General features: G+C 46.8%; 1 protein-coding gene across 1 annotated transcript; it reads left to right on the top strand.

The window, feature by feature from the left end:
* The first annotated feature begins 10,260 nt into the window (after nucleotides 1-10,260).
* slitrk2 (SLIT and NTRK-like family, member 2) lies at nucleotides 10,261-14,160 on the top strand. The gene has a single exon (XM_072505929.1). It carries the CDS (start codon nucleotides 11,020-11,022, stop codon nucleotides 13,570-13,572), a length of 2,553 nt encoding a protein of 850 aa, XP_072362030.1. The 5' UTR covers nucleotides 10,261-11,019; the 3' UTR covers nucleotides 13,573-14,160.
* Nucleotides 14,161-23,668: the final 9,508 nt, after the last annotated feature.

The following is a 23,668-nucleotide window of genomic DNA, read 5'->3' as shown; positions in this document are numbered from 1 at the left end:
GGCGGGCACGATAGCATCATTTAAGATGCATCTAGGCACATATATGAACGGGCGGGGAACAGAGGAAAGTAGATCCTTGGAAAATAGGTGACAGGTTTAGATAAAGGACATGGATCGGTGCAGGCTGGGAGGGCCGAAGGGCCTGTTCCTGTGCTGTAATTTTCTTTGTTCTTCTTTGTTCAGTCAGTCTTACGTCTGTGGTGAGCAAAATACTGGAAAGAATTCTGAGAGATAAAATGTATGATTATTTAGAAAAACATAGTTTGATTTGAGATAGTCAGCATGGCTTTGTGAGGGGCAGGACTTGCCTCACAAGCCTCATTGAATTCTTTGAGGATGTGACGAGACACATTGATGAAGGTCGGGCAGTGAATCTGGTGTATATGGATTTCAGTAAGGCATCTGATAAGGTTCCCCATGGTAGGCTCATTCAGAAAGTCAGGGGGCATGGGATACAGGGAAATGTGGCTGTCTGGGTGCAGAATTGGCTGGCCAAAAGAAAGCTACGAGTGGTAGTGGATGGAAAGTATTCCGTCTGGAGGTCGGTGGCCAGTGGTGTCCTGCAGGGATCTGTTTCATAGATTATCATAGAATTTACAGTGCAGAAGGAGGCCATTCGGCCCATCGAGTCTACACCGGCTCTTGGAAAGAGCACCCTACCCAAGGTCAACACCTCCACCCTATCCCCATAACCCAGTAACCCCACCCAACACTAAGGGCAATTTTGGACACTAAGGGCAATTTATCATGGCCAATCCACCTAACCCACACATCTTTGGACTGTGGGAGGAAACCGGAGCACCCGGAGGAAACCCACGCACACACGGGGAGGATGTGCAGACTCCGCACAGACAGTGACCCAAGCCGGAATCGAACCTGGGACCCTGGAGCTGTGAAGCAATTGTGCTATCCACAATGCTACCGTGCTGCCACAATGCTACCGTGTTCTGCGACCTCTGCTCTTTGTGGTTTTTATAAATGACTTGACTGAGGAAGTGGAAGGGTGGGTTAGTAAGTTTGCCGATGACATGAAGGTTGGTGGAGTTGTGGATAGCGTTGAGGGCTGTTGCAGGTTACAGCAGGACATTGGCAGGATGCAGAGCTGGGCTGAGGAGTGGCAGATAGAGTTCAACCTAGATAAATGTGAAGTGATTCATTTTGGAAGGTCCAATTTGAATGCTGAATACAGGGTTGAAGGCAGGATTCTTGGCAGTGTGGAGGAACAAAGGGATCTCGGGGTCCACGTACATAGATCCGTCAAAGTTGCCACCCAGGTTGATAGTGTTGTTAAGAAGGCGAATGGTGTGTTGGCTTTCATTAACAGGGGGATTTAGTTTAAGAGCAGCAAAGTTTTGCTGCAGCTTTATAAAGTCCTGGTTAGACCACACTTGGAATATTGCGTCCAGTTCTGGTCGCCTCATTATAGCAAGGATGTGGATGCTTTGGAGAGGGTGCAGAGGAGATTTACCAGGATGCTGCCTGGACTGGAGGGCATGACTTATGAAGAAAGGTTGAGGGAGCTAGGGCTTTTCTGACTGTTTCGAAGAAGGAAGAGAGGTGACTTGATAGAGCTGTACAAGGTGATGAGAGACATGGATAGAGTGGATAGCCAGAGACTTTTCCCCAGGGTGGAAATGGCTGTCACGAGGGAACATAATTTTAAGGTGATTGGAGGAACGTATAGGGGAGATGTCAGAGGTCGGTTCTTTACACAGAGAGTGGTGGGTGCGTGGAATGCACTGCCAGTGGAGTTGGTGGAGTCAGAGTCATTAGGGACATTTAATGGACTCTTGGACAGGCACATGGACAGCAGTATATTCAAGGGGTGTCGGTTAGGTTGATCTTAGATGAGGAGAAGTGGTCGGCACAAAATCGTGGGCCGAAGGACCTGTACTGTGCTGTATGTTCTATGTTCTATAACTCAGCACTGTGGCTTCTGTGTCATTTTAAGCAGAATCTAACCAATTTCCAACAGGCAATAATTGAATTTGTGAGGTGCTTCATGCTCTTCTAAGCAACACAATATTCACATGTTGTCAAGGGGTACATACTTCAAAAGTAAGCTCTCTTGCAACAGCGTTCAGGTAATCTGCTGGATTCTCCATCAGTGAGATACTCAGTTTCGTCGGCAACACACTCAAGCCTGTGGATTTTCTGACACGTGGGGTTACCCACAATGGGTAATGCCGTGTCAGAGAATCCCACTGCCGCCGGGGGCGAGTCGCACCAGAAAACGGGTGCGGCGGGTCGGAGAATCCCACCCAATGCCTTTAAAATCATAAAACATCCCAAGGTGCTTCACAGGAGCACTATAAGAATGTAGGAATTGGGAACAGGAGTAGGTTATTCAGCCTGTCGAACCAGTTCTGCCCCGAAACAACATTATGACTGATCTTCATTCTCAATCCACTTTTCCATATTAACCCCACCGATTAACTCCATTCTCATTCTTCTAAACTTTCGGGAATACAAACCAATTCCATTCATTTTCTCATATCCTCATCCCAAGAACCAGTCTCGTGAACCGTCATTGCATTCCCATTGAATAGATGTGCCCGTCTTTAGGTGAGGAAGTCAAAACTACACTGAATACTTCAAGTGTGGCCTCAGCAATGCCCTGTACAGTTGTGTTATTATTCACTTCCAGTTGCTTTGTAACAAAGCTAACACACCATTGGCCTTTCTAAATGTTTTGCTGTTTTTGTGTGTTAATTTTTCTGTGATTCATGTACCACGGCACCCAGGTCACTCTGAATGTAAACATTTCCCAGTCTCACTGACAAAATATAGTCTTTTTTTATTTTCAACAAAATCCCTTTGCGCTTTGCCTCAATATATTCCATCTCCCATGTTCTTGCCCACTCACCCAACCTATTTATATCCCTCCACAGCCTCTTTGCATTCTCTGTATTAATTACTCGATTATTGATTACTTACCCACCTAATTTTTGTGAAATGGAATTTGACAGCAAGCCATGCCGGAGTTATTCAGATGGGATGATCAACGGTTTGGTCAAAGAGGCAGTTTTTATTGAGTGTGTTAATGAAGGAAAGGTTTTCACAGAATTTACAGTGCAGAAGGAGGCCATTCGGCCCATCGAGTCTGCACCGGCTCCTGGAAAGAACACCCTACCCAAGAGCACCCTACCCAAGCCCACACCACCCTATCCCCATAACCCAGTAACCCCATTCAACCAACACTAAGGGCAATTTTGGACACTAAGGTCAATTTATCATGGCCAATCCACCTAACCTGCACATCTTTGGACTGTGGGAGGAAACCGGTGCACCCGGAGGAAACCCACACAGACACGGGGTTAACATGCAGACTCCACACAGACAGTGACCCAGCCGGGAATTGAACCTGGGACACTGGAGCTGTAAAGCATTTGTGCTAACCACTGTGCTACCATGCTAGTTGGTGGGAGTTGTGGGAGGAGGGGTAGGTGGTGGTGTGGAGGGAAAGTCCAGACATTAGGGCCTAGGTAACTGGAAGCATGGCCAGTTTGAGCAATGGAATCGGAGTGTGCAAGAGGCCTGAACAGTTGTACAGAGATGCTGGAGTGTTGTGGGATTTTTTTTCCCTCTTTATTTGTTTTTTGGGATGTGGGCGTCGCTGGCTGTGCCAGCATTTACTGCCCATCCCTGAGGCCATCCAAGAGTCACCTACATTGCTGTGAATCTGGAGTCGCTTGTAGGCCAGACCAGGTAAAGACAGCAGATTTCCTTCCCTAAAGAACATTAGTGAACCAGATGGATTTTTACAACAATCGCTAATGGTTTCATGGTGATCTTTAGACTTTTAATTCCAGAATTTTAATTGAAAGATGTGCTGTTAGGTGAATTGGACATTCTGAATTCTCCCCCTGTGTACCTGAACAGGCGCTGGAATGTGGTGGCTGGGGGCTTTTAACAGTAACTGCATTGCAGTGTTAATGTAAGCCTACTTGTGACAATAAAGATTATTATTATTGCATTAACACTTTAATGAAGTTACTGTGAAAAGTGCCTAGTGGCCACACTCTGGAGCCTGTTCGGGTACACTGAGGGAGAATTCAGAATGTCCAATTCATCTAACAGCACGTCTATTGGGACTTGTGGGAGGAAACCGGAGCACCCGGAGGAAACCCACGCAGACACGGAGAGAACATGCAGACTCTACACAGACAGTGACCAAAGCCGGGAATCGAACAGTGTTAACCATTGTGCTGCCGTGGCACCCAAACAGGGGGAGCAGCGAGATCAACTATATGGGTCAATGTGGTAGTTTCTATAATGTTAGTTCAAGCTTTTATTCCAATATTAAAGTTTTATTTGAGAAGTATTCCTGAAATTAAGTGTCTTAGATTGCACGTGGGGGGGAGGGTGGGGGGGGGGGGGGGGGGGGTGGAGGTGGGGGTTCCCACACGACAGTTGTTGTCAGAAATGTAAGTTATTTTCAGCCCTGGAGTTAGAGCTAAATTAGTTTAAACACTTTGAGTGAACCATGAAGGGGTGAATGGAGTTTAAGAAAGTTCTCTGATTTCAGTTTATCTGAGTATTCTTTAGCAGGGAATGAGGCTCAATACTAATATGGTGCTTCTATTAGGAGGCTGCCGGAAGTTAAGGCTCTGAAAACCCATGGGAGATATTTGGTGCAGCTGATAGTTGATGGTTGGACCTCATGTGGTTTGCAGCTCACAGTCTTGAGAGCTGTTTGGTACAGTTAGTCCTCAGAATACGTCCTGGGGAGGTAGGAAGGTGGCAGATGGTTACTGGTTCTGTACTGGTGGCCGCTACGGGCTCAGAGAAGCCTTGGGAGTCATTTATAGATTGATGCAGCTGAGAGACTGGAGTTTGCAGAAATCCTGGGGCAGTGCCAGCTTCGTGAAGCAGCCATTTGTGGAAAGGTTGGAATTGTGCTGGTAATTAGAGCCAGAGGCACGGCTTTGTGAAATCTGTGGAATGATGGCTCACAAGAAGAGATTGAACCATTAGGGAAGTGTCATGTGAAGTACCTTTAAGAAATGGATGTTTATTACTTCCGTGACGTCAGAGAGTGGGTGGAGCTGGGCTGTCTGTCGGCTTTTTACTTTCGCATCAGGCTTTTTGCTGCAGGGTGGGTTTGGTTTCATTTTAGTTTTGCAGAAGCTGAAATCACAGCCGGATGTGTGTGAATCTCTGCAAGCTTATGAATGTCCATTTGCTGATTTCAACGTGGTAAATGTTCTCAATAGTGAATTTAAACCTGAATCTTGTGTTAAAGGGTTTTTTGTCTTCTGAATGTTGTTTGGGAATTTATTAAGGATTACTTAGTGTTGTATTCTTTGGGGGTTGTATTTGAATTGATGGCTGCTAAGGTGTTCACTGTATCTTTTAAAAAGGTTAACTACAGTTCATAGAATAAACATTGTTTTGCTTTAAAAATTACTTTTCCATTTCTGCTGTACCACACCTGTAGAGTGGGCCATGTGCTCCCCATACCACAATCTATTAAACGTTGTGGGTCAGGTGAACTCCATGATACACTTTGGGGTTCTCTAAACCCTGGCCCATAACAAATTGGGGGCTCAAGGGGGATAAAAATCAACCTATTGGATTGGCTTAGTGAACTTAAAGACAGTGAGGGTTGAGCATATTGTGGTTGCTTTTTAGGTGTGGTATTTTAGTTTAAGTAGGGAGTATGTTGTGGACAAAGGCTCTTTCAGAGGCTCTGAAGTTTTTGGGGGTGGAGACATTCACACGCAGTACCTTACGGACAGAGACTAAAAGCAGGCTGTTAGATTTGGCAAAAACATTGCAGTTAACATTACCTGACAAAATGCGAAAAGGTGAGGTAATTATGGCAGTGGCTAAGCATTTAAAGTTGCCTGAGATACAGCTTGACTCATTCGAAATGGCAACAATTCAGTTACAAATTAAACAAATGGAACATGAGACAGAATTGAAGCAGATGGAATACGAAAGAGCGAGAGAGGAAAAAGAAAGAGAGAGTGAGAGAGAGAGGAAAAAGAAAGAGAGCGAGATAGAGAGGACAAAGAAAAGGAGGGAGAAGAGAGGAGAAAAGAAAGAATAGCCCTAGCAGAACAAAGAAAAAGAGATAGGGAGATACAGATCAGGGGAAAAGATAAAGAGAGAGAGTTTGAACTTCGGAAAATGGCCATGAAATATAACAGTCAGTTAAAATTGGCAGACGTAAAGGGTACAGTTTGAGGATAGTAATGAGGATAGTGAGCAAGCGCGTCTAAGTCAAAGGCTTGGTGGAAATCTATTTAAATATGTCCAAGCATTGCCAAGGTTTGACGAGAAGGAGGTAGAAGACTTTTTCATTTCATTTGAGAAGGTGGCTAATCAAATGAAATGGCCAAAGGACATGTGGGTGTTACTAATTCAAACAAAGCTGGTAGGTAGGGCTAGTGAAGTGTTTGCATCACTTGAGGAGGTGAAAAAATCCATCTTAGGTGCATATGAACCAGTGCCTGAAGCTTTCATACAAAGGTTTAGAAATTTAAGAAAAGAACCTGGTCAAACATACATGGAATTTTAAAGGATCAAACAGTAATTCTGAAAGGTGGATAAGGGCTTTGAAAATAGACCAAACGTATGAAGCTCTCAGAGCAATTATACTTTTGGAGGAGTTTAAAAATTAAATTCCTGATGTAGTGAGAACCCATGTGGAAGAGCAGAGGGTTAAAACTGCGAGATTAGCAGCAGAAATGGCAGATGATTATGAATTAGTTCATAAATAAAAACTTGGTTTCCGACATCAGTTACAGCCTGTGAGGGATAGAAACTGGGGACATGAGAAATACTCAAGTGGTAAAGATAAAGGCGATCTGATAGGAGATAATAAGGAGAGTGTACCTCAGACTAAAAATAAAATCGAGGACGGTGGAAAAGAAATGAAAAATTTCAAATGTTTTCACTGTAATAAACTAGGCCATGTTAAGTCACAGTGTTGGTGGTTGAAGAAAAGCACTGGGAAGGCTGATGTGGTAAAACAGGATAAGAAAGTGGGGTTTGTTAAAGTGGTAAAGGAAAGCCCACGTGAAGCGAAGAGGTGCAAAAGATTGTACAGCCTGATCAAGAGGTGATTGATAAGAAGGTGCCAGATCTCTTTAAAGAATTTACTTGTCTGGGTAAAGTTTACTCATGTGTATCAGGAGGAGCAGGTAAAGAAGTCACAATTTTAAGAGATGCGGGAGCTAGTCAATCGTAAGGAATGAGGAGTTGTGTAGTTTGGGAAGAATAATGCCAGAAAAGGTGGTAATATGTGGAATTCAGGGTGAGGGGACAAGTGTTCCATTATATAAGGCAAAGTTTGAAAGTCCAGTGAAGAGTGGTGAAGTGGTAGTAGGGGTAATAGTGAAACTATCTTGTCCAGGAATACAGTTTATCTTGGGTAATGATATAGCTGGATCGCAGTTGGGAGTGATGCCTACTGTGGCTGATAAGCCAGTGGAAAATCAGACAACTGAAGTGTTGAAGGATGAATATCCTAGGATTTGTCCGGATTCTGTAGTAATAAGGTCGCAAAGTCACAGGTTAAGACAAGAGGAGAAATCAAAGAGTGAAGATAAAGTTTAAGTGCAATTATTAGAAACGATTTTTGATCAGATGGTTGAAAAAGAATGAGAACAGGTGTAGGATGAGGCGGACACTTTCAGTTCAGGAAAATTAGCGGAGTTACAACAGAAAGATGTAGAAATAAACCGGATGTATCAGAAAGCATACATGGAAGAGGAATCTGAGTGTATACCAGAGTGTTATTACCGTAAAAGTGATGTGTTGATGAGAAAATGGAGACCTTTACATATGCAGGCGGATGAAAAGTGGGCAGAAGTTCATCAAATAGTATTGCCGGTAGGGTATAGAAAGGAAGTGTTGCAAGTTGCACATGAGGTACCAGTGGGGGGTCGTTTGGGAATCAGGAAAACTCAAGCTAAAATACAAAAACATTTTTATTGGCCTGGGCTACAGAAAGATGTAGTTAAATTTTGTCAATCATGTCACACATGACAAGTGACAGGGAAACCTCAAGCAGTGATAAAACCAGCACCCTTAATACCCATTCCAGCATTTGAGGAACCAAACCCTGGGTTCTCTAAACCCTGGCCCATAACAGAAGTGAGCAGTCATTGACGCAGTCCAAGTCAAAATTAACTTTGAGGGAATTCAGAAGTTTTGAAAATGAGGGATGTTGAAATCTCTTGTGAGGGAGACAACATTTTAATTAGATTTTGTGACTTACAGTCGTGACTGATGTCTGGGTGGGTTGCTTAGAAATTTGCAGGATCTCTCTGGGTGGATTCTGCTATTAATATGTAGTACGATGCTTGACCACACTTTACGTGTCAATTCATATATCTCTCATGTGAATTCTGAATTTTAAGAGTATAAGATAGGTGACTTTGTGCAATAACATTTATTTTGCTTGTTAAAAGCTGTTGAATCTTTGTGATTTTATTCTCTTAGTAAGCTCTTGCGATTTGAAACTTCATCTATTTTAAACACAAAGTTGCTGGTCCTTAACCAGGTCATAACAAACATATTTCATAACCTCAGGAAATTCCAAAGCATCAGTGGATAGTGAATTGAGAAGTAGTCTATAGTGTAGTCTAACAACAGTTAATTTGTGCTCAATAAGGTCCATACCACAATGTGATGTTGACCAATCCATTTCAGCCATGTTGGCTGAAGGATACATATTGGCCCATGTGTCTGGAGACATACATTAGAGACAGCACTAATGCGTTAATTATTCATTTGGAAAGCATTCCTTCAGTCAATCTGACTGATAGAGATGAATCGCTGTGCATTGAGTTTTGCAAGTGATGAATTGTTTCCATTATTATGTTGGCAATGGGGAGATTTTCTCCAGAGTCTCACAGCGCCAGAGACCCGGTTCGAATCTGACCTCGGGTGACTGTCTGTGTGGAGTTTGTATGTTTGTATGAACAGGCCGAAGGACCTGTTCTGTGCTGTATTTTCTATGTTCTATGTTCTATGTCCTCCCCGTGTCTGCGTGGGTTTCCTCCGGGCGCCCCGGTTTCCTCTCACAGTTCAAAGATGTGTGGGTTAGGTGGATTGGCCATGATAAATTGCTCCGAGGTGGGGTTACAGGGATGGGTGGGCGCTCTTTCAGATAGGATGCTCTTTCAGAGGGTCAGTGGTGACTCGACGGGCCGAATGGCCTCCTTCTGCACTGTCGGGATGCTATGATTCTATTCCGAGGTGTTTCAGGAGGAGTGCAGAACTCAACATCAAACTCACACGCAGAGCCTGGTGTTGGCCTTGAGGGCAATGATAGAATGACAAGCTGACATATTGGAACATGTCAGCTGAGTGAGACTCAGAACTGCTCAGCTCGCATTCGGTGGAGTCTCTTGTGGCTGCGCCCAACTTGCCCACGTTTGGGGACGAGTGTCATCTTTGAGTGTTTATGAGGACTGGCCTCCACCACCCCCCCACCACCCCACACACACACAACCTGAAATAAGAACCATTACAAGATGGTTAACGTTACAATCCCCTGCATTGTTCTGGTTACAGGGAGGTTGCTCAGCGCTCTGCCCCAGCAGGGCATAACCGCCGCCTGTGCCCACCGTCAACTTCCAGCTCCAAGTTGCAGCCCCCATAGATCCCCCGGTGGGGGGGGGGGGGGCGGAATTTTAACCCGGTTCCCAAATCCCTGGCGGCCTGTCCACCAGCAAGTTGGACAAAGATGTGCCTCCGTCCAAGGGAGGATGTGAGAGAGGGAGGAGAGAGTGTGTGTGTGGGGGGGGGGGGGGGGGGGGAGGTGTGCAGACTTGCCAACCTGAGCAGGAACCGTGCACCCCAGCTGCACGCTGCCACCCAGGAGTAATTTCAGCCTCTCCGCCAGGTCCCGTTCCTTCTTTTGGTTTAATCGCCGAGCTAAACGGCTGGAAGAAATTCGTTCAATTGGCATTGCTGAGCGGGAGTTGCTGCGGGGACGAGTGGGGGGCGAATGGGGTGTGTGCGCGGCGGAGGGAGGGAGGGAAGGGGGGAAGGAGGGAGTGAGGGCAGGAGGGAGACAGAGAACCCATCAGTCCCCTGGCCAATTTGGGTTTGACTGCTCTCCCCCTGTCCCCCTTTCACAGGAATCCGTCCAAACGCGCTGCCTCTGAGGGCAAGTTGACCAGTGATACATTTCTGTCCATTTCAGCTCTCTCTGTCCAAACATTCCTCCATTTGAAGCGTCCGCAGCCGGGGGCGGGGGGCAGAATAGCCATGAGAAGGTGCACCGGGGCGAGAGGATGCAATGCGGGTTTGCAGGGTGCCGGGCCGAGTGGGTGCGTGTGTGTTCTGGGATGTTTTCGCCTCTCCCAATGCAACATGCAGATAGCCTCCAGTGCGGAGCGCGTCCCATCGCACTCAGCTCCACAAGCGGCGCTGACGTGGCCACTGGCAGCTCATTGAAGGAGGAGATTTCGACCCAAACTCTCCACCGACACAGAGACAGAGAGAGAGAGAGATCAGTCCCAGCACCCCCTCCCCCCCACCCCCCAGTCTATCTCGCCTCATTCTGCAGGCAAACTGCTCCAAGTGCCAGGGTTCCAGGCACATTCACCGGGAGCTCTCTCCCATTCCAGTGTCAGGCGGAGTGGGAATGTCACAGTGCAGCCGGTGTGTCGGAATGTTGCCAGCGGATAAGCCTCTCTCTCTCTCTCTCTCTCTGAGTGAGTAAGACCATCTTATGCAGTCTGCCCTGCTGTTTAATTCACTTCTGACAAGCCGGCTGCGAAGCATTTGCCTCCTCGGGGAGGGGAGAGAGACAGAGACAGAGTTCTTCTGCAGCCAGACTGCCAGCACTGCCGACTTTCACATCGTTTCTCCTCTCGCCCCGATCAAGGGAAGGATGTGGCTACTTTTATTTTGCTAGCTCCAGTTAATTCAGCGTCAGCTGCAAGGATTTGCCTCGCCTGCTGCCCCTGACAAGCTCCCCTTTCAATCTGAGCTGATGGAACTTTACCCCAACACTTAGTGTCGGGGGGGTGGGGGGGTCTGGCCGATGTGAAGATGCTGAAGTGCGCCCTAGTAGTGAGTGTGTTCGCCCTGGCTGCCCGCTGCTCCAAGAGCCCCCCGGAAAGCCGGAAAACCGCCAAAGACATCTGCAGGAATCGGTGTGCTTGCGAGGAGAAGGAAAATGTGCTGAATATTGATTGCCAGAACAAAGGCTTCACCAAGGTTAGCTGGCTGCAGCCGCCGCACAGCCGCCTCTACCAGCTGTTCCTCAACGGCAACTCCCTCAGCAAGTTGCCCCCCAATGGCTTCAGTAACTTTACCAACACGGTCACCCTGCACCTGGGGAGCAACGGGCTGCAAGACATCCGCAACGGCGCTTTCCACGGCCTGGCTGCGCTGAAGAGTCTCCACCTGAACAACAACAAGCTGGAAGTGTTGAGGGAGGACACCTTCCTGGGGCTGGAGAGCTTGGAGTATCTGCAAGCGGATTACAACTACATCGCCAGCATCGAGGCGGGCACCTTCAGCAAGCTGCACAAGTTAAAGGTTCTGATCCTGAACGACAACCTGCTGCCCAGTCTCCCCAACAACGTCTTCCGCTTCGTGCTGCTCACCCACCTGGACCTGAGGGGCAACCGGCTGAAGAAGCTGCCCTTCTCCGGGGTCCTGGAGCACATCGGGGGCATCATGGAGATTCAACTGGAGGAGAACCCTTGGAATTGTACCTGTGACCTGGTTGCCCTGAAAGGCTGGCTCGATACCATCTCCTACATAGTCAGTGACATGGTGTGTGAGACCCCCTTCCGCCTGCACGGCAAGGATGTCACCCAGCTGAACAAACAAGACATGTGCCCCCGGAAAAGCGCCGGCGACTCGAACCTGAGGGACGTGCGGCCATCCAAGGTGGCCTCCACCGAGAGCGCGTCCCTGCCTCCGGCCAACCCCACCTCCAGAGGCAGCAAAGCTGGCCGCCACTCCAGGAACCGCACCCGACCCACCCCTGCCCCCAACCCTCGGCAGATCTTCGGCCCCATCATGGTCTATCAGACCAGGTCCCCACTGCAGGCTTTCTGCCCCAACGTCTGCTCCTGCAGTGTGCAGAACTCGGACAATGCCCTCAATGTGCACTGTCACGAGAGAAGGATCAGGAACATTACGGAGCTGCACCCCAGACCCTCCAACCCAAAGAAACTCTACCTTACGGGCAATCTGCTGCACATTGTGCAGGTGGAGGACCTGAGGGACTACAGGGGCTTAGAACTGCTGCACTTGGGGAATAATCGGATTTCTGTCATTCAGGAAGGGGCTTTTCGCAACCTCAGTCACCTGCGCCGCCTTTATCTCAATGGCAATCACATTGAGAGGTTGTCACCAGCTCTCTTTGTGGGGTTGCAGAGATTGCAGTACCTGTACCTGGAGTCCAACGTGATTAAGGAGATTCTGCAGTACACCTTCCAGTCCCTGGGCAGGCTCAGTCTCCTGTACCTCAACAATAACCTGCTCACTGCCCTGCCCAACAATGTGTTTGAGGGTACCAACCTGACCAGGCTCAACCTGAGGAACAATCACTTCTCTCGCTTGCCAGTGAGGGGTGTGTTGGACCAGCTCCCCGCCTCGGTGCAGATCGATCTTCAGGAGAATCCCTGGGATTGCGGCTGCAGCATTGTGCCTCTCAAGAGCTGGATCGAGCAGTCCCGGGCTGGGGTGCTCATCAACGAGGTGGCTTGTGAATCGCCGGCCAGCTTCGCGGGGAGGACTCTGAGGTCCCTCCCAAAGCGGGAGATGTGCCCCGGATACTCTGACCTGGTGGCCACCACCCCCCTGGCCAGCACCCACAACTCCAATTTAGTGGAGGGCGGCACTGCCGGTGCAGAGTTAGCCCAGGCGAGCGCTGTCCCCCTCTCGGTGCTGATCCTGGGGCTGTTGGTGGTCTTCATCCTCAGCGTGTGTTTCGGAGCGGGCCTTTTCGTTTTCGTCCTGAAGAGGCGCAAGGCTGGCCAAAGTGGCCCCAGCGGAGGGAACGGCGGCGGGGGAGCCCCCAATAACCTGGACCTGAACTCTTACCAGTTGCAGTACGGTTCCTACAGCAGCGAGCCGGCAGAGAAGGCGGAGGCTCACGTCTACAACTACATCGCCCACCCGGTGGGCCAGATGTGCAAGAACCCCATCTACGTGCAGAGGGAGGGCGAGCAGGTGGCTTTCTACCGGGGCTTGCACGATGCGGGTTACAGCGGCGGGCTGGAGGGGAAGAAGGCGAGTGGGCTGTCCACCCGCACCTACTCCATCAGCACGGTGGAGCTGCTCGAACAACACCCGCCCCTGCCCAGCCGCCACGCCGAGCTGCTCTACCAGAACCTAGCCGAGCGGCCCAAGGCGCTGCCCGGCGCCATCAACGCCCATTACACTTTCTGCACTTTGCCCAAGCGCCACTTTGCCCCGTCGCAGCAGGCCAAGCTCAGGGAGCAGGACAGGCTCAACAAGACCGCTTTGTACGGCACGCCGAGGAAGCAGCCCAGAAGCGAGACCCCCTCCCTGCCAGGCAAGTTTCAGACAGAGCCAGACTACCTCGAAGTGTTGGACAAACAGACTGTCATCAGCCAGCTGTAGAATTACACACAAAAAAAACTGGATCTTAACCACTAAACAGATTACAGGATGGTTTATTCGAATAGGACTTATTCTACAATGTGTAACCTGACTCAAACTGAACCTACAGGGATTGCCCAATATCCTATTGATTTGTCTGCTGAAGATCCTCATGTATAATTATTGGACATGGCACTCAGCTATGTTGCTTCAACAATTACCCACCTCGAAACACAAATACAGCATCTCCTGTTTTACTTTCAGCTTATTAGTGATGTTAGCAATTTGTTTATAATGTATAAGTTCCGTGGTTTAAATTTCCAAAGACCTGCTGATTATATTTTGTCTCCGATCGAGCTATATATGTCCAGTATATAGCAGGGAAGATCTTTCTCTTTTTTTGAGGCGGAGGACGTTAACGCCAACACTGGTCGCTGGACATTTTTTTTTTGGGGGGGGGGGGGGAAGTTTTAGGAGGTGCTTTTTGCACTGTGAGATTTAGCAGCGTTTCTAATCGCCGGCCATCCATCGGCGTGGTAATGTGGGAGTTGGACCTTTTTCAAGTGGCTGTATCTGTATCATATTAAAATCCAACACGTGTAATTTAGAGTTGTGTGTACTGGAGTGTACATGACAAGTGCCATTTTTATTTTGTTAATACGCCAGCCACCCCCCTCCCCCCCCCCCCCCCCCCCCATTATTAATTGCCAATCCCCCTGTTGAATGCTGACTGTCAGCCCTGAGGAAACATCCTGTCGATGCAGTTACTGCGATGTTGCAATCCCACAGCCACCTCGAGGCGTGAAGTGTTTTAAATTCCATCAAATACAACTGCTTGTACTCAGCATAACGCTCTGTAGTCCTTTTAGTTACCAGCTGGGCGCAGGAAGAGCCTGATATCTCACCAGAGTGGGAGACACAAAACCCATGCCTTGGTATAGATTTGCTAGTGGGACTGAATCATAAAACTAACTTCAACAATGATTCAACTTCCAGGTAAGTTTCTATTCACTTTTCCTTAAGCTATTGGGTGTAAAGCTATTAGTTCTGGGTTCCTTGACCCTGAGCTAATTGTGGGTCGTGCATGCGACTGGAGTCATGATCTGGACACGTGTGTTCAAACCTGACCAGACCGCTGGAGAATTGGGAATTGAAGGTCAAGCAGCAACTGAGAAACAATAGTTAACGTTTCAGGCCAATGATCTTCCATCAGAGCTGAGGAAAGATAGAGGTGCCATAGGTTTTGGGCGAATGAAAGGGCAGAGAGGGGAGGAGGAGGAACAATACAATTAGTCAGACCACCCATGATCTGACTGAATGGCCGAGCAGGTTGGAAGGGCCGAATGGCTCCTAATTCTTGTGGTCGAAAGGGAAGGTCTGCAATAGGGTGAAGCGCAGGAGAAATTGGATGGCAAATGGTTTTGTGGTTTAAAAAAAGGACAGAAGCCATGGTGATAGGTGAAGTAGAGATATGTCCAGATGAGGTGTGAATGGCGGGATTGCAGCCAACCAAATGCAAAGTGAAGGAATAAAGAAAGATGAGGGATAAAGAAAGCAGCAAAACCGAACCCCAAGCCTGACTCTGAGCGTTCTGTCGCCTCTCATTTTAATTCTCTAACATGCTTCAACTCCGACCTTTCTGTCCTTGGCCTGCTGCTGTAATATTCCAAAGAAGTTCAACACAAGCTCGAGGATCAGTACTCTCCAAATTTCTGCACTCCACATTGAGTCCAATAATTTTCACACATGGAATCTGCCTCCATTTTGTTTCACTTTTTTTTTCCCCCTGATGTTCCTCTATTCCTTCACTTTGCATTCTGCCAGCTGCTATCCTGCCATTCACGCCTCATCTGGACACATCTTTTGTTCCTATACTTCACCCAATACCTTTCCTTTCTTTTTTAATCATAAAACTTTTTATTATTTTTTTTCCCCTGCCCTCCACCCTGTTACAGACATTTCCTTTTGTTCCTCCTCCCCTCTCCACAATCTTTTCCCTTGCACAATCTCTCCTTTGCACTGCTATAAGGTCATTGACTTGAAATGTTCACTCTGTTTCTCTCCCCGCATGCTGCCTGACCTGCATGTGCTGCTCTTATATCTACTCAATTAGTTAATTAAGTCAGGAAATTAAAAGGTTCGCTTCAGTACCATTGACTTTGAAAGTACCAGTTTATTGTCCAAAAACCCATCTGGTTCAATACAGTCCTTTAGGGGAGCAAATCTGCTGTCTTACCTGGTCTGGCCTGTATGTAACTCCAGATCGACAGAAATGTGGCTAGCCCTTAACTTCCTCCTGAAGTGGCCTAGCAAGCTGCTCAGCTCTATTAAAGAAGGCACAGTAGCTCAGTGGTTAGCACTGTTGCTTCATGGCATCAGGGTCCCAGGTTCGATTCCCGCTTGGGTCACTGTCTGTGCGGAGTGTGCACGTTCTCCCTGTATCTGCATGGGTTTCCTCTGGGTGCTCCGGTTTCCTCCCACAAGTCCCACAAGTTAGGTGAATTGGACATTCTGAATTCTCTCTCAGTGTACCCGAACATGCGCCTGAATGTGGCTACCAGGTGATTTTCACAGTAACTTCATTGCAGTGTTAAAGTAAGCCTACGTGTGACAATAAAAAAGATTATTGTTATAAGGCAGTTCACCACCACGTTTGGAAGGGCCGTTTGTGATGGCCTTGCCAGGCAGCACATGGCACAGGGGTAAGCAGTGCTGCCTGCGGCGTTGAGGACCCGGGTTTGAATCACGGCCCTGGGTCACTGTCCCTGTGGTGTTTGCATATTCTGCTCATGTCTGCGTGAGTTTCACCCCACAACCTAAAGATGTGCAGGTTAGCTGGATTGGCCACGCTAAATTGCCCCTTAATTAGAAAAAATATAATTGGATACTCTAAACTTAAAAAAACAATTGTAAAAAAAAATTAGATGGCCTTGCCAATGATGCCCACATCCTCTGAATGAACAAAACAAGACAAGTGATGTCCATTTTATTTAGGTCAGTTTTGCGACAATAGTCAAAATTTAAAAAAGTATTTAACAATTCAGTACATTAGAATAAGATATTTATTGGATGCACTAATTAACAGTTTTCAGCAGTTAAAAATTCCAATTGAATATTCAGAGTGATATTCCCAATGGGTATTATTGTTTGCAATTAACTGCAGAACCTCAGTCATATGCACGCACTGGTAGTTATTTGTTGGTACAAAACGTAACATTTTTTGGTATGTGGGAGGTTTTGTAAAGAGAGTCACTGCCCTAAATATTCTACAGTGTGTCCAAACATAAACAGTTTACTATTGAAAGTAACCAGAGTTCATATCAGGTATTTGATCAATTATTAAAATAGTCCTGGTACTGACATTATAAATCAGATATATCATTAAGTCAGATAAACCTATTTAAACTGTAAATGCCTGAAAGAAAGGACTTGCATTTCTATAGTGCCTTTCAACGTCTTAGGATGTCCTAAAGTTTTTTTTACAGCTGATGGAGTAATTTTGAAGTGTAGTCATTTGTAATTTAGGGCATGCAGCAGTTAAATAGTGCACAACTCGGTACCGCAATCAGCAATGTGCTGACGGTAGAATCATCTGTTTTTAGCTATTGACATCAGTGTTCACTTTTACATGGGGTTGGTCATTCCTCACGTGATAACTGAAGAACTCAATTGTGCATTATTATCAAAGCCTGACCTCGACCTCATTAATCTTTGGGTGTCTGTGGCCAAAATGAAACCCCATGTACATTTTTCAGACCTCACATAAACACTGTGAGTCTCCTTGGATGTTGCCTTGTAATCATACGTAATGTGGGGGTACTTCAATATTCAGAAATCCTTCAATTGCGAATTTTATATACAAAAGATCAGAATAAGGAAGACTTGAATTTATATAGAGTTTTTCACCACCCCAGTATGTTGCAAAGTGCTTCACAGCTAATGACGGACTTTTCAATTGTAATCACTGTTGTAATGCAGTGCAATAATGACATTCGACTCAGAGAATACCTTTTTTAGATTTAGAAACCATACCTTTTTACTCATTTTCACAGTCTGTGAAAATAATATGTACCAAACGGAATTGTAGAAGCAGAGAATATTTTATTCCTGTTTTGTAAATGTGTTTTTTTTTGTTCTCAGTTTGGTTTCCGTGGTTTCTAGTTATATAATATCGACGAACAGTGAAAGTAGCTAAGATAACTGCCTCACCACCCTATTCCAGGCTGCTCTTATACAACATCTCTGAGAGGTTGGTTTAAGAGCATCACTGATAGATTTGGAACTCTGATTTTCTTTCCTGTGAGAAGTGTGTTGTCTGCAATCTCGGTCTGCCTGTTCACACTGTCAGTCAAGTGTAGCAGATAATGGCAGGCTGGAATACCAGCTTCTACTATCTCAATAAGTTGCATTTTACACCGTGAAGCATTGCTGATGTGGCTTATGACCAGAACCAAAAATTGTTCTATCGCTTCCTGATATGTTTTGGTGCAGAGTGGCCCCGAGACAGTCAAAAGATGAGGCTGCTTGTGTCTCCATTGAACACTATTGCTGCTATTTACTGAAATGAAATGAAAATTGCTTATTGTCACAAGTAGGCTTCAAATTAAGTTACTGTGAAAAGCCCCAAGTCGCCACATTCCGGTGCCTGTTCGGGGAGGCTGGTACGGGAATTGAACGGTGCTGCTGGCCTGCCTTGGTCTGCTTTCAAAGCCAGCGATTTAGCCCTGTGCTAAACAGCCCGCAGAAGCTGCTCGTGAAAAATCCTGCTCCTGCCTTGTATCTCAAAGTTTTTCCAACAGGAACGACTTGTGAACTTGGAGAGGGAGGCAGAGGGACACATCTCATCATTGGCCATTCGAGAAAGCTCTAAAATAGATGTGAAGACCAGTAGGCTGGGCAATGAATTCCTTGTAATGATGATTGGGCTTGTTTGCGTTATTGACACTGAGATTTACTCTGGGCAGCTAGCCAATGACCTGGCCAGCATATTTAATCCACGCTGATGAGAAATATAGATTAATGCATTGAATATAAAGCTGCTCTTTTCCAGTTGATAGTGACGAGGGGAAGGTTTGAAATTCCCGAGGGAGTGCAGCACAAATCTAGTTTTGAAAGAATGAGTGTTAGATAGATAGACAGATAGGTTTGAAGGTAGAACAGAATAGTTGGTGGAGCTGACTGAACACCTTTATAGTGGCACTGCATTCCTGCTTGATGTTTTTTTACAGTCCTGTTGAAACAAAGGTTAATTGGAACATTATGCAATGTGCAAACCTGCATTAACAGCAAAGTGACAATGACCAGATAATTCTTTTTCATTGGAGTTTATTTGATTAAGGACTAAATGTTGTCAAGGACACCTTTGATGTCCTTGAATAGCATGCCCTGGGATCTTTAACATCCACTTGAGTTTAAATATCTCACCCGGAATGTGACAGTGCCGCAAACTCTCAGATTTTGTGCATGGTCCCTGGTTTGGAAGTCAATTCACAATCTTAGAATCATGGAATTTACAGTGCAGAAGGAGGCCATTCGGCCCATCGAGTCTGCACCAGCTCTTGGAAAGAGCATCCTACACAAGCCCACACCTCCGCCCTATCCCCATAACCCAGTAACCCCACCCAACACTAAGGGCAATTTTGGACACTAAGGGCAATTTAGCATGGCCAATCCACCTAACCTGCATATCTTTGGAATGTGGGAGGAAACCGGAGCACCCGGAGGGAACCCACGCACACACGGGGAGAGCATGCAGACTCTGCACAGACAGTGACCCAAGCCGGGAATTGAACCTGGGACCCTGGAGCTGTGAAGCAATTATGCTAACCACTATGCTACCGTGCTGCCCGAGGGATCTTTAGAGGTCAAAGTGTTCAACCAAGGTTGGCATCAGACTTGGAGTAACATGGAGCTGGCAGGTCAATGTGGGGTCACCCAAAACTCTGATGCCCATGTTATTACTCACACAAAGTCCTAATTTCCCATCACACCATGCTTGTTGACCCATGTTGGTTTCCAGCTAAGCAGCACCTCAATTTAAAAATTCTCATCTTTGTTTTCAAATCCCTCCATGGTTACACTCTTCCCTATCTCTGTAATCTCCTCCAGCCCCACAGTCCTCTGAATTCACAGCACCTCTACAATTCTAGCCTCTTGAACATCTCCAATTTTAATTGACAATGCCTTCAGCTGCCTTGAGTCCTAAGCTCTGGAATCTCCTCTCTGTCTGGCTCCGTCTCCTTCCCCCTTTAAACATCCTTTATCCAGGTTTTATGGCCAGCTGCCATAATATCTCCTTACGTGGGCTCACTGCCATTTTTAACATTACATTCCTGGCAACACACCTTTAAATGTTTTAGAACATTAAAGGAGCGAAGGGCAGCACGATGGCGTAGTGGTTAGCACTGCTGTCTCACAGCGCCGAGGACGCAGGTTCGATCCCGGCTCTGGGTCACTGTCCATGTGGAGTTTGCACATTCTCCCCGTGTTTGTGTGGGTTTCGCCCCCACAACCCAACGATGTGCAGGGTCGGTGGACTGACCACGCTAAATTGCCCCTTAATTGGAAAAAAAGACTTGGTTACTCTAAATTTAAAAAAAACATTAAAGAGGCTACATTAATTCAAGTTGTTGTTGCACAAAAAGGGATGGATCCAGGAAACTTGCAACCCATGCCATTTGCAGAAGGATAGGAATCAAATTGAAATCTAAAATCGAATTTAGATAACGCATGCATTCAGTACAGCTGCAGTAGGATTTCATATATGGTGAGTTTTTCTTAAATTGTGTTAATTCTGACAACTCATTTGTTGAGTTAAACGATCACAAAGGACAAAATGGGTGCCTTCCACCTATACAAAGCTTCTAAATTGCTGGAAGTTTTTTGTTTACTGAACAGTTGTCCAGAGCAAGGGAACAAAATTTAAAATTAGAGCGGGGCCACTTGCTTACGGCAGGAGGGACTTCTTCACACAAAGGGGAATGGGAATCTGAAATTCTCTCTGCCAAAGAGCCATTGAAGCTTAGATTCAGTTTAAAATTTCCAAACTGAGATTGGTAGATTGTTGTTATTGAAGGACATTCGGGAAAGGTATCAGGGAAGAGTGTTAGGGAAGGGTATTAGGGTATATGGAGATAAGTTAGGTAAGTATGTAGTGAACATATAAATCAGCTGTGATCTAATTTAATGGTGGAACGGGTATGAGGGACAGAGTGGCGTCCTTCTGTTCCTATGTTGTTAAAAGTAGAGGCATTGATTTCTTGAAATATCCGATTCCATGTGTTACTGCATGATCGATCAGTTAGAGATTGATTCCTTTTATGAATTTTCAATGTGTATCGGGATACAATGCTACGGTAGGTGTGAGAGAGCAATAAATTAGAAATCAACTTCTTAAATGGTCATCCCTTGCGGTTATCCATTGCAATGTTTAGTACAGACTCTTCTTTCCTTGCTGACAGCTCATTGACACAGAAAAATCTGTGTTTTGGTTCAAAGTTTGGCCTGAAACATTGGACAGGAGAAACTCGATCAGGACCGATGGAGAGTTCCCTCGCCTTTCTCTAAAACAGTGCCATAGAGCGCAATTTTCCAGTCCTCCTGTGACGTGCTTTCCGCCGGCGGAGGCAGAACCTTCCGGCCGTGCCGATATTTACGATGTTTTGCGTGGCTCGCCCTCCCCGCCACGGCGAGGGGGCGCCACCTTCAGCAGGACCGGAAGTGGAACGCCGTCGCCGGTGGAGGGATTCTCCCTTCCCGCAGCCGGCCAATGGTGTTTCCCATTGGGAAACGCACGGGCGTGGGGCGTGGGGAGGATCCCGCCGACAGAGAATCCCGCAGAGCGCTCCCTCAGTACAGAGCTGTCAGATGAAAACTTTCTGCTGTTTCCTTCTTTATCCCTTCGTGGGAGGTGGATGCCCCAATTTTTGCTGCCCCTTCTCCTATTGCCCTTGAGCTGACTGGCTTGCTTGGCCATTTCAGATGGAAGTTAAGAGTCAACCACATTGTTGTGGGTCTGGGACCAAATGGAGGCCAGGCAGGATAAGGACATGGTATTTCTTTCCTTAAGGGGTATCAGTAACCAGATGGGTTTTCAGAACAATCATTGATAGAGAGACCAGCGTTCATTTCCAGATTTTATTCATTGAGTTTAAATTCTAACAGCTGGTGTGGTGAGATTTGGACACCAGGGAATTAGCCTGGGCTTCTAGATTACTAGCCCAGTGACATTACCACTCTGCCACTGAAGGTCACCCACTGAAGGTGACCCCCCCTATAGCGGGTTTCCTAGTGGCGGGACAGCGGGGCCACGCAAAGCACTGGAAACGTTGGCGGGACAGAAAATCCTGCCGCAAGCCAGTGGAGATCCGACTCTTCTGCAGGGAACAGGCCACAGCAGGACCGGAAATTTCCGTTCCATGGCAGTGTTTTAGAGAAAAGCAGGAGGACTCTCCTCATGCCCTGGTCGAATTTCCTCCTGTCCGGTGTTTCGTGCCAGTCACTGAATCAAAACACAGGCTTATTTGTGTCTCCCCCAAGTCTCCTGAAACCTCTGGAGTCACACCTGAAGCCACAGTCTCAGTGGTGAGGGGTTATTCTGAGGAGAAGGGGGAATGGACACTCTCCAGCCTGTGGAACCAAACACAATAGATAATCCGCCCATCTTTCAGTTTAACGCCCATCAAGTGAGAATCTTGCAACATTGGAGGAAGTCATTCAGGTTATTGTGACAGCCTCTCGAAAAGAGCGATCCATTTTGTCCTATTACCCTGACCTTCCCCATCATTTCTTCTGCCAAGTATTTATTCACTGCCCTTTACAAAATACTCTGTTGGCTGCTGCTTTCAACGTTGCCTGACAGAGGTGCATTCCATGTGATAATTCCTTGCATTCAAATTAAATCACGCAGTGCAGGAGGAGGCATTTTGGCTCCCCTCCCTGCGCCGAGGCCTTAATGAGCTTCCTAATTAGCCTTACCGCCCCCTCCTCTTTCCGCATAGACCCGCAATTTTTTTCTTTTCAATTCCCTTTTGGAAATTGTAGTTGAATCTGATTCCAACGCCTGCGCATTCCAGATCACAACAATTCTCTGTGTACTCCTCCCCTCTGGCTGTTTCGCTGGAAAATAGGATTGGGAGTGTTTGAGCAGGGAGAAAACAATCGCCCCAAACATGTTCCTGTTCTCCGTTTGCATATGATAAACCCATGCCTTTACAGTTACTGACTCACTCCCGACCAAGTGGTAATCTTCGATTCACTTGGATGTTAAGTATGTGGGAAGTCAAAAAGGAATCAATATTGAGGGATTGCTCGAAGGTGGAGAAGAGGTACAGTGATGAAGTTCTCAATTATGGACTCTGTTCTACATTAAGCTGCATTACATCTCTATGGGAATGAATTGTGCAGTAAGTAGCAAAGGATTCCAGACTCAAACAGTATGGTACACTCCACTCGTGCTGCCTCCTCCGCACATACATATGGGGCCTTTTGTGCCCCCAGGGTGTCCCAAAGAGTTTCAGGCCAATTGTTTGCTTTTGAAGTGTTGGGTGGTATGCTCCGACCCCTCCTGCCAGTGGGATGTTTCCAAACTGCCCAGCCCGTCTCACCACTGCAACCGGGCGGTGAGATTCAGCCCATTGTCACTATTGGAGAGAATACCTGAGCCACTTTCTGCACATCAAAGTCCTACTTAATGGAGTGCGTGTGTCACTGGCAAGGCCAGCATTTGTTGCCCGTCCATAATTACCCTTGAACTGAGTGGCTTGCTCGGCCTTTTTGGAGGGCAGTTAAGAGTCAGCCACATTGCTGTGGGCCTGGAGTCACATGTGGGCCAGACCAGATAATCCTGGCAGATTGCCTTCTTCTCTAAGCGACGCTTGTGAACTAGATGGGGATTTTACAATTGCTGACAGTTTCACGGTCACCGTTACCGAGGCGGCTTTCATTTCCAGATTTTATTATTTAATTTAAATTGCATCAGCTGCCATGGTGGGATTTATATCCATCCCCAGAGCACGAGCCTGGGCATCTGGATTACTAGCCCAGTGACTGCCATCTCACCCTCAAAGGTGCATTGCCACCCACAGGTAAAGCAATACTTAAGGTGGGACATTTTGTT

The sequence above is a fragment of the Scyliorhinus torazame genome, chromosome 5 (assembly GCF_047496885.1).
Source record: "Scyliorhinus torazame isolate Kashiwa2021f chromosome 5, sScyTor2.1, whole genome shotgun sequence".
NCBI lineage: Eukaryota > Metazoa > Chordata > Chondrichthyes > Carcharhiniformes > Scyliorhinidae > Scyliorhinus > Scyliorhinus torazame.
The sequence above is the reverse complement of the archived record's forward strand: the minus strand, read 5'-3'. Positions and strand labels throughout refer to the sequence as shown.